The sequence below is a fragment of the Canis aureus genome, chromosome 30 (genome assembly GCF_053574225.1).
Source record: "Canis aureus isolate CA01 chromosome 30, VMU_Caureus_v.1.0, whole genome shotgun sequence".
NCBI lineage: Eukaryota > Metazoa > Chordata > Mammalia > Carnivora > Canidae > Canis > Canis aureus.
Window position 1 is genome coordinate 33717889 of NC_135640.1, and position 11922 is coordinate 33729810.

The 11922-nt window shown below is 44.9% G+C and overlaps 1 protein-coding gene across 1 annotated transcript; it reads right to left on the reverse strand.

The window, feature by feature from the left end:
- Positions 1 to 1389: 1389 nt before the first annotated feature.
- Positions 1390 to 9310, reverse strand: SMIM34 (small integral membrane protein 34). The gene is made up of 2 exons (XM_077879103.1): positions 8506 to 9310; positions 1390 to 7051 (listed from the first exon to the last, which is right to left on the reverse strand). Exons 1-2 carry the CDS (start codon positions 8510 to 8512, stop codon positions 6639 to 6641), a joined length of 420 nt encoding a protein of 139 aa, XP_077735229.1. The 5' UTR covers positions 8513 to 9310; the 3' UTR covers positions 1390 to 6638.
- Positions 9311 to 11922: the final 2612 nt, after the last annotated feature.

Sequence of the window (11922 nt, forward strand, 5' to 3'; positions counted from 1 at the left end):
TGACCCTATGCCTTGTCAGCTCGGACTTCCATAACAAAATATCATAGCCTGGGAGCTTCGACAATAGACATTTATCTCTCCCAGTTCTGGAGTCTAGGAGTCCCACACCAAGGTGCTGGCAGGTTCCGTGTCTGGTGAGGACTCTTCCTGGTTTGCCACCTTATTGCCTCACACGGAGGAGAGAGAGCTCTGCCGTCTTTCTTCAGAGAAGGACACTAATCCCATCATGGGGCTCCACCTTATAACCTCATCTAAACCTAACACCACTCCCCCAAGATCTCACCTCTAAATACCATTACAATGGGGAGGGGGCATCTGGGTGGTGCAGTCGGCGAAGGGTCCACCTCTTAGTTTCAGCTCAAGTCATGATCTCAGGGTCATGAGATAGAAACCCACAGTAGGCTCTGCACTCAGTGTGGAGTCGGCTTCAGGATCCTCTCTCTCCCTCTTCCTCTGGACCTAACCCTGCATGTGCACGCACTCTCAATCTCTCTAAAATAAATAAATAAATCTTTAAATACTATTACAATGGGGAGTAGGGCTTCAATGTACACATTTGGGGGGACACAAACATTCAATCTATAGAACACTATCAATCCCTTGACTTCCTTATGTGCTGTCCACTATCTTCTGCTGGCCTTTGTCTTGGGCAGCTGCTACCATCTTGGGCATCTTGGGCAGCTGCATACCATCATGGGTGACTAGACTAGATGCCCTCCTGCCAGTGAGTGGGCTCCCTACACCCCAATTCTCTCTGTGCATCTGCCCATCAGCATTGGCTCCCTCGTGCCCTGGGAAATTGTTCCCTGCTGCCCAGAGACTGTGGCCCAGCCCAGGTCTAGGCAACCCCACAAACTTTTCCACCATCAAGTGGCTGCAACCAGAACTTCACCAATAGGGTCTGAGCCCCTGCCTTAGGGATGGGACCCCCTTCCAAGTTTGTCTTTTTCAGAGCACTCTCTGTCAGCCATAGGGTGTGATTTAGAGTTATTTTTATATTTGTATAGTTTCTTATCATAATTGGATAGTTCTCTATACGAAACTTCCTCTGGGGCAGCCCGGGGGGCTCAGTGGTTTAGCGCCTGCCTTCAGGCCATGGTGTGATCCTGGAGACCTGGGATCGAGTCCCATGTCAGGCTCCCTGCATGGAGCCTGCTTCTCCCTTTGCCTGTGTCTCTGTGTGTGTGTGTGTCTCTCTCTCTGTCTCTCATGAATAAATAAAATCTTTGAAAAAAAAAAAAAGAAGAAACTTCCTTTGTTCACATGACCATATGGTTTGTCTCCAGGTTTATTATTTGTGGGTGTTACCATGGAGGCAGCACAGTATGTGGGGATACAGAAGATGAGCAATGGACAAAAGAAATAACCCATGTACAACAACACTTAGTGCCTGGTCCATACTGAGTCCTTTTATTTTAACTTTTATTATTTTTACATGAGTATCATTATTTTTTAAAGCACATCTGTAAAAGGCTTGGCAAGGGGAGAAGGCTTTCTGGAAGAAATGCTATCTGAGCTAGTTTGAAGACAGACAAATGAACGGGGCATATGGGCAGAAAGGCAGCCGTCCAGGCCAAGGCTGGAAGCCTGCCCAGCTCCCACGGCTGCCATAAGGACCCAGGTAAGATAGAAAGATAAATGTACTTTGTAAACACACAGAGAGATTGTAAACAATAATAAACCAATTACCTTTGCTTGTTGGAATTACTTCCTTAAGAACAACGAATCTCCTTGTTCAAATTCTGTGCTCATTATATTTTGTCTGGAGACTGGACGTTTCCCCCAGAAGTGCCCAGTAAAAATTGTTAGGACCCATTGTTCCCAATGAAATAGCTCTCATTGTAAGTAACTCAACTGACACACTAGTGTAGGCATCCTTCATTCATTCAGCAAATATTTATTGTGTGTTTTGCAAGGAATTGGTAATGTCAAAATTATTCCTGTCCATATTATTATCATTGCCCTTCTCGGGTGGTGGGCAAGTCATTGCAAAGACTTAATGTGTTTTGCTGTCCTGCTAGGTCCCTAACCTACTCTTCTCTCTTTTTCTTTTTCCTTTCCCCTGGGAGGCAAATTCTTCTCTTGGTCTCCTATAGAATGGTTCTACCCATGCTTATGATCTCATGGGGTCTCACTTCCTGTACCAAACACTTGGCCAACAAGTCCAGTTCCCATCCTTGGAGAGATTTTGTTAAATAAAAATTTCCTCTTCAATTCATCCAAGCATTTACAAAGTGTTACAGCCACCCTGGAGGACCACTAATTCTGCCTTAGGGGTCAAGAAGGCCTCACAGAAGGTAATACCTGGCAACAGTCTTCTTATTGACATTTTCTCTATAGACTTCAGTGCCACAGAAGGGAGCACATGACTCAGCCTCAGCCAATCAGAGTTCTCTAATCCTTGAGCCCACCATCAGCGACTAGTCCAAGGGGTAAGCACCTGCTGTACCTGATCCAAAGCAATACTCTCTTCTGACATTTGATATTTGAGCAGAGGCACAGAGAGGCAGCATGGAAGGTGAGTCATCATCCGGGAGGACCCTAGAGATATGGTTCTCCAGTTGGGGCCTCTGTGTGAAGGCTTTGGGCCAACTAGCATCTCTCCTTCCCAAGGCCTGGATAAGCTGCTGTTCTTTTGATTCTGGGAGCTACCACAGTTGCCTTCCCAGAAATCTTTTTTGGGGGTAGGGGGTCATGAGTTACCTAGAGTCAGTTTCCATCATTGCCAAGAGAAGAACTTGAACTTTAATTGAAGACTGAGTTGACATTCTTCTGCTCCAGTGGAAATCTTGACAATCAGAATCAGTTGTGAGAGTCAGAGCCACCGGCCACTCTAGGAAGAGCTGGGTAAATACTAACAAATGTTTAGTCTTTAATTTTTTTAAATCCTTTCTTAGAATGTTGTGATGGGGCACCTGGGTGGTGTATCAGTTAAGCATCTTACTCTTGGTTTCACCTCAGGTCATGATCTCTGTGTCTTGGGATTGAGCTTGGAGTCGGGCTCTGCACTCAGGGTGGAATCTGCTTGGGATTCTTTTTCCCCTCTTCCTCTGCCCCACCCCCTACTCTCTCTCTCAAATCAATCAATCAATCTTTAAAAAATAAACAAAATAGGGGCACTGGGTGGCTCAGTGGTTGAGCGTCTATCTTTGGCTCAGGTAGTGATCCTGGGGTCTTGGGATCGAGTCCCACATCCCACAGGGAGCCTGCTTCTCCCTCTGCCTATGTCTCTGCCTCTTTTCTGTGTGTCTCTCATGAATAAATAAATAAAAATCCTTAAGAAAATAAACAAAATAAAATAAAATGTTCTGATAATACATCACACCAGACACATGAAAATGCAGCTGAGCTGATCAGAATTTCATTTAGAATAGAAGTGTTCCAAACACCCAGGAAAACTCTGGTAACTTGGATTTGATTTGGTAGAAATCATGGTACATTCAACCACAAACCCCCAGAGAAGCCATTCCTGGAAACTGTTAGCCAGATCCATTTTAAGTAATCTCAATGGCAGAGGTAGGCCTTTAATTGACCTGATCCTCTAATCTTGGGGGTAACTTACTATAGGGACAAAAAAAAGAAAAAGTGTCTGAAATGTTGAGAATCAGCTTTCTCTGTTCCTGCTTCCACCAGGGTTGGTGGAATGCACAAAGCTCACTTGCTGAACTAAACACCCACACTGTGGTGCTGGTACATTTCCCACTGGTCCAGCTACATGGGGTTTGCCAAGATAGTAGTGGATTATTCTGAGCCTGAGCATTTTAGATTTAAAGGATTTTGCATAAAATATTCATAGTACTTGTGTCTCACCAGTCTTGCTTAAAATGGAGAATGTAGTCTCCATCCAGGAACACATCTCCCATGCAAACTCTTAGATCAGCTCCCCAGAAAACAGGTGAATTTGTATCAAGAAACAGGTGGCCTGGGAAAATATCCTTGGATCTCATGTAACTAACTGCATCTGAGTGTCAATGGGAAGATGGTGGCTTTGTTCCTTAGGAAATACTGTAAAAGCCTGTCCCTGACCACGTGTCTAACATGGCAAGCCCTTCTTGGGATTTCCATGGTGGTTTACTAACAGAGTCAAGGGTTGGAGATTAAATGGAACAGGATCTCACTGAATGCTCCTTGAGAGGCCAAGCAATGTGAAATTATACAAGTGATCACTGAACTGGCATTAGAAGCATACCAAATCTATCTTTTCCCTGAAACCCCAAAATCCTAGAAATAGAAAAACCTTGATGAAGGAAAGGATCCTAATTTACCACATCACATTGCTCCTCTTTTCAAATTCTACTTCAAGGCTCACTTCCTTCAGGAAATTATTTATCCAGCAGTATCATACAGGATATTTTTGGTTGAGGGGGGTCAGAAAGTTTAATAAAGGAGATTTATTGGCTCACAAACTAAACAGTCCTGTAGCAAATTAAGGCTTCAGGCACAGTTTTTTTTTTTTTTTTTTTAAGATTTTATTTAATCATGAGAGACCCAGAGACAGAGGCAGAGGGAGAAGCAGGTTCCCTATGGGGATCCTGATGTGGGATTTGATCCCAGGACCCTAGGATCATGACCTGAGCTCAAGGCAGAAGCTCAACCACTGAGCCACCCAGGTTTCCCTTCAAGCACAGTTTGATTGGGACTCTAGTCTCTGTGATATTCTCAGTTCTCCTCTCCAGGCTGGATTTTGCCCTCAAACTGGCTTTTCTAACGTTGGCAAAAGGGCTCCAGCAATTATAGGCTCAGATCTGCATTTAACACAATCCTGCACAAGACAGAACTTTTATGTCCCAGAATCTCCCTTTAAAATCTTTCCAATCATTCTGAAGATCAGCTCACTTAGGTCATGAGTCCTTCTTGGACCCAATCCGTGAAGCCAGGAAATGGATTGTGCTGATTAGATTGACGTGGCTCTCCTATTTCAGCCCTTGAACTGGGAGTAGTTTCAGCTTCCTTAGTGCCATATAGATCTCCAAATGTAAATTAGGGGTGGTTGGGTTAAGGAAGAGGGAAATGCATGCTGGGGAAGCAGGTAACAGGAGAAGACTGAATCTTCAAATTCACTTAAGTTCTGACCTTTCACTCCCATTGTAATACATTCCATGTTCCTATTTGCTGTGGATTACATTTTTGTCTATATTTCCTTCTCTTTTATCCTGCCTTATAACCATCTCAAACATATGGATGATGCCTAGCCCTAACTATATAAACAAGCCAACATTTCTAACATCTGTGGAAAATATTTTTTAAAAAAAGAAAAAAAAAAAGAAAGAAGAATACTTGGAAGTTGACCTCACCCTCTAAGAACAAAAGCTTGAGGTTTAATTCTGACTTTTATGAAATGTGGGGCTGGTTGCAGACCACTATCTGGAGACAGGGGGGAAAAAAACCCCACTTTTTTTCATTTGTAATCCGAGGAATGTCTCCAAAAACGGAGCTGAATAAACTTCATAGAAGTTGGTACAACAAATAACTTATCCCTTTGCCTGCTGAAAGCCTGCAGAAGTTCAGCTAATCACCATCTCTCTAAATTAATTACTCATCTAGGCAAGGTCTTACTTCTTTTTAGGCAGAGACAAATATATAAGTAACAGATATTTATAAAACATTTGAGTAAACATCAGCCATCAACCACCACCACTATCATCAATATCAACCACCACTACCACCACCATCACCCTTAATATCAACCACCAACAACATGACCATCATCAACATCAACCATCAACCCCACCATCAATACTACCACCAACACCATCATCAACATCAGCTATTACCAATGACATCACTACCATCATCACTAACACCAATACCCCCATAGCATCAACCACCACACCACTATGAGCACAGGGTTTATATTTTACATTTTTACTTTACTTTGAAAAATATCTTCATATGCATGATCTTATTAGCTCTTATCTACTTTGTAGTTTGACAGACCAGACATCATCATTCTCATTTTATCTGTGTGGAAACTAAGGTCCAGAGAGGTGAGGTGTTGAGTTCCTTGTTACTTAAGTGTCCTTGACTAGAGTTGGATTCCTCTGACTCCAAAATTAATACTTTTTTTCAATGGACCCCATGCTTTCAATAAAAATGAAGAACTTCTGACTGACTTCTGCTGTTAACAACCTTGGCTCTAAGTGAGAACCTCTAGAATGAATAGCTCTTTGAAGCCATATATCCCCCTGCCATGCATTCCAGGTGAGAGCCACGAGTCACTCAAAGTTGATGTCATCCTCTGGAAGTTGAACTTTAATCCAGGGCGCTTGACTCCAAATTCAGTCTTCTTTCCATGACAAGAGGCTACTTTCGTGAATACCCCTCAGGAATCTCCTAGATTCTCTGAGAACACTCAATGCTCCATGTCCTTCCCTGGAACATAACCTTTTCCAGTGAAGGGTATGACTGGAAGCTGCTGCCCCTGCTGTCCTGTCTCAAAGTGCCACAAAGCCTGAGAAGGAAACAGGATGGGATGCTGGCCTTCAGTCACACTCCCATTGGCCTAAGTGCCCCAGTGATCCTCTTCCAGCCCCACTCAAGGATCTGACTCTTCTCTCAAGGTTCCAGGTAAACTCAAAGCTGCTTCCCCTTGTATGAAGGTTGGGCCTCTTCTGTAGAGGTCGGCTTGCCTTGAACTTTCAAGGGATCCCTTGGATTTCAGTTTGGCACTCACTGTTTTTGAATGTTGGCCCCAGGCTGGCCTGGTTGGGCTGCAGGACAGGTCTGTTGCTAATCGTTAATGCAGAGCATTTGGACACTTTGCTTTGGAGACCTTTCTTTTTGAGTTCAGAGGTCAAATTTGAGTAGTAAATATCTTCCAGGGATTTATCATTCTTTCTGAGGATGTTGCTGGCTAACCGGAAGAGGAAAATCACTCCGTAGATGCCAATGATGGTGAGGATGTACCAGGCAGCGCTGGTCCCATCTGGAAGTTTCAGGGCCCTGGTGGAGTTGGTGCCGCTCCTCCCTTCCATGTGGTCCCTCAGCAGGTAGCCTAGGCCAGTGCTGGCCTGGGTCTGGTTGGGGGCTCCCTGAGGAGTCCACTTGATCACTGAGAAACAGAGAGATCCAGATGAGACCCAGCATCCTGGGCTGAGGGCTGCCTGGCCAAGCCAATGACAGTGTGGTCCTCATATCAGTGGGAAATGTGGGGGAAATGTGGGACTGCTTAAAGGGGGCTCTCTCTGTTGAATGGTCAGGAGTCTAACAACATATACATAAAAAGGGGTTTTGGGGGGCATACTAAATATTAGTATATGGAAAACTAAGACTAACCATGATATAATATGCAATCATATGCCTAAAAGGAGGGAGGATATGGCATTTGCTTGAAGCTCATATATGTATAAAGTATCTCTGAGAGAATACACAAGAAATTGGTACCTGGGGTTGCCCTTGGGGAAGAGAATTGAGGGATGAGATGTACTTTTCACCAGCTCCCCTTTGTACATTTTGTACCATGTATAGTTACCTTCAAAAAGGAGTTAATCTAAAAAAGGAAAGGGTACAAGTGGGCACTTTTCTGGCCTCCTTGGTGAAGTGCCCCTGGGGAATGACACTGTGTGCCCTTCCAAGACCAGAAGATTAAAATCTTAATTGTTGTTTAATTCAAAACTGTTTTCTCTCCTAGGAGAGCCAGTGGCCATGAAATGAAAGGCACAGAAGTAGTACATAAAACTGTGAGACATTTTTCCAATTGAACTTTACTGGCTCAAATCCCCAATTCTTGCCCTGTGTGAGCACAGATGTTTTCAGATGTATCATAGGATATATCCCATAGCCTGCCGGGTAGACCAAAGCTGCTCCCCAAATGCCATCTATTTGATATTTGTTTGTTGCTAATTCATTTTGCTAATGGCAAGATTCAGAGAGGCTGGTATCTTTTGTTATAGTTAATTGTCAGAATAAGTGAATGATCTTATTACTTTTAGATGAAGGGTTTAAAAATAAATCTACAAACCACATGTGACAAAGCCCAAATGAACAGATTTAATTATATAAAATTGGTCACTCATAACAAATGATACAACAACGAGGAATTTTATACCACTGTTGGTGGAAGGGTTTGAGAACTTAAAGCATAGAAAGGGGAAAATTGTCGTCATTGCTTTCTTTTTAAAAGTCAACCCAATAAGAAAATCAGAAGTCTCAATTACAGCAAGAGAACACACTGAGAACTCTGAACTTTTCTGTAAGTTGTTATAGAATGATGTGATATGCTCAAATACATATAAAATATGCCCAACCAAGAACTACAAGACATTAAATAAGTTTTAAAACAGTCCATATCCACAGGAAAGAAATTCACTATATTAATTATTGCAGCACATTGTTCTCCACTTTTCTTTTTCTAAAAAAATAGGTTGGTCGTATCTTAATGGACAAACACATCTTGCAGAAAGAGACACCTTTTCATCTGTGCCATTTTGCACTTATAATTTACCGATGTGAAATACAGCAGTCATTCTAGAACAGCTCGTCCTTGTATTGAAGAAGAGTACTCACGTTCCATGAGGCGGTCTCTTCCTCGACTCTTGAGGGAGGCAAGTTTAAGCAGCTGCCGTGGCCAGAGAAGATGGAATGAGAAGTCTTCCCCGCAAGTGATCAGTCCTACTGACGTGGGGCTGCCCCGAGGTTTGTGAGCAGAGCAGGGAGTAACACGATACCCAGAGAATTTTAGGGCTGTACCAAAAAGAAACAGCAGAGAAGAGTTTGGACGATTTTTCTCTCCTTAATCAGGGGATCGAAATCAACCTGTCTACTGTTGGCTCAGAATACAAAGCACCTCCTGGCTGAAGCTTGTTGAGGAGGCCTAAAGCAAAAGAAGGTTTAAAAAACGTGCTGGTACCAAGGAGTCTCCAGCTGCCCCTGGTCCCATCCAGGCCTGCTGTGGTGAGAGGCTCCCTGTGAGGCTGCTCACGAGCTTATAGCCTGGATGGTTCCTGAATTCCCCTGTTCTGCACCTGTCGTAGGAGTGGGAGATGGTCAGGTGTGGCAGAGGCCTGTTGTTACAGGGTCAGGAAACTCCATGGTCAGGAGTCACTGGCTTCCTCTTGGACTGTCTCCTGGATGAGGAAACCCAGACAGGAAGGCACAGGCGCGGACACAGCTGAGGGGCCTGGGCTCCCCCTCAGGGATCAGTGGGCAGTGGGCCAGTAGGCCAGGCTGTGCAGAGTGATGCTTCCTTTTCCCACACTCCTGAGTCACAGCCCACACTGCAATCTAAGCATATTTAACCAGAAAGTGCTAGAAGAATAAGAGTCTGGGAGCAAAGAAAAGCAGGGAGCTTTGGCAGGTTCTGTGCACCCATTGTTCCCAGCCCCGCTCCTGAATCCTCACCAAGAAGACCAGCACATGCCAAACTTATAAGGGTTTTTGGCTTTTAAGAAGTAATTTAAGGGGTGCCTGGGTGGCGCAATCGGTTGAGTGTCCAACTCTTGATTTTGGCTCAGGTCATGGTCTTGGGGTTGTGAGATCGAGCCCCATGAGCCTGAGCTCAGTGTGGAGTCTGCTTGTCTGCCCCCCTCCCCCGCTTCCTCCCTTTGCTTGCACTCAACACTCTCTCTCAAATAAATAAAATCTTTTAAGAAGTCATTTGATCAGATTTCCATCAACAGGGGACTAGATAAGTAAATTATCAAATTTGCCATATGATCCAGCCATTCCACTCCTAGGCATATATCTAGGAGAAATGGCCACAGACGCCTGGACAAAACCCTGCATATGGATATTCATTCACAGTAGCATTATTTGTAATAGCTAAAAAGTGGAAATAGATCACACGTCCACTGACTGGTGAAGGGGGAAATGAAATGCAGTTGATCCCTATAATGGACTATTATTTGACAGTAAAAAGAAATAGTGTTCTGACACACACTACAACATGGATGGACCTTGAAAACATTAAGCCAAGTGAAAGAAGGCAGTCACAGAGGACAGTATATTGTAGGGGTCCAGGTATATGAAAAGTCCAGAATAGAAAAAACTATAAAGACAGACAGTAGGGATCTCTAGGTACCTCAGTGGTTTAGCACCTGCCTTTCCCCGAGGGCTGATCCTGGGGTCCTGGGATCGAGTCCCACATCAGGCTCCCTGCATGGAGCCTGCTTCCCCCTCTGCCTGTGTCTCTGCCTCTCTCTGTGTGTCTCTCATGAATAAGTAAATAAAATCTAAAAAAAAAAAAAGTAAGGTGGAAATAATATAGATCTGATTTGCTTGTATAGACATTGAAAAGCTGCTTTAAGGATGCCCGAGAAAGTAAGAACAGAAGTTACCTGGAGAAGAAGAAAATTCACTGGATGGACATGGGCAGGAGTCGGGGGAGAATTTTCACTGTATATCCTTTATGAATCGAAATAAGTTTAACCATGTCTGTGTGTTCCCTAGTCAATAATGAAAACATCCACTAATTACATGTAAATCTTATTTAGGCTCCTCCTGTCTCTCTGTAGGGAGATGGACACAGACAAGGATTTGTCACAGGGACCAGCTAAGGTAAGAAGGGGCAGAAAGGAGGACCCTGGATTAAAAAGGGCAAAGGGAAGAACAGGGTCAGTGGTCAGGGCTCTGGTCCCAGCTGTGCCCTCGCCCTGGGACCCTGGGGCAAGTCCCTCCCTACCATGAGCCAGTTTCCTCTCCTGTATGGTGGAGGAGCTGCAGGATCTGATAGCCGCTGGTCCCAGGAAGGTGGGAAGGAAGCCTGGGGAGGCCTGGGGAGGAGCCGCCCCGTGGAGGTGTCTGAGGGGAGGGCTGCCAATGCCCGGAGGCCTCAGGGCAGGGAGGGCAGGCCTGGGCAGCTGGTGCCAGGAAGTGGAGGCTTCCTGGAGTGTGTCATCTGTGAGGTCAGAAGGTTTCAGCATTTAGCTCAGCAGGACGAAGGCATGGGATGTAGGGAGCAATAAGCTCCAGAAAAATGGGGGAGACCAAGAAAGGCGGCCTTTGGTCTCTGGTCTCATCTAAGCTGTACGAGGGCACGCAGGTGAGGGCATAGTTCTATGTCAGGTGCTCTCTGCCCGGCTTCTGCCTCCCTAATCCTGGGAGGCAGAGGTGTTATTCCCCCCTTAGAGAGAGGGGACACCCTTTCAGGCTCAGAAAAGTGACTTTGCCCAGTGTCACACAGCTCACAGGTACCAGAGGTGGGATGTCTGAAACTGAAGGCATTCTCTTTCTTCACCATGAATGTCACCTGCAAGCTGGACCCAGGGTCCCAGAAATCCTCCCAATAATCGCTTGCCCTCCAGGCTGAATTGCAGACTCTCCTTGCTGAGGCTTTTTTAAAAAAGATTTTATTTATTTATTCATGAGAGACACAGAGAGAGAGGCAGAGACGCAGGCAGAGGGAGAAGCAAGCCCCATGCAGGGGGCCCGATATGGGACTCGATCCTAGGTCTCCAGGATCACACCCCAGGCCAAAAGCAGGTGCCCAACCGCTGAGCCACCCAGGGATCCCCTCCTTGTTGAGGCTTATCTGTGACCCTGAAACCCTTCCTGTTGGCCAAAATGAACATATGATGTTAAAAGTCAGGATCATGGATATCCTTCAGCTGAAGGTAAGTCACTAAAGGTGGCAGGAGGAGGACTCTAGGGTGCTGGCCATACTCTGTCTCATGGGTTTGATCAGTTTGGGGCTCTTCATAAAATTGTTCATGTATCTGCTCGTTCACTCTTCTGGGTGCATGTTTCACTTCAAGGTAAGCCTCACCCAGTTTCTTTAACATGGAAAGACCTGACAGACAATGAGAAAATAAAATGTAAGGTTTATGTAGAAAATACAGGTGCTATTTTTTTTAAGGTTTGATTTATTTATTCAGGAGAGACACAGAGAGAGAGAGGCAGAGACACAGGCAGAGGAAGAAGCAGGTTCCATGCAGGGAGCCCATGTGGGACTCGATCCCAGGACCCCGGGATCACGACCTGAGCCAA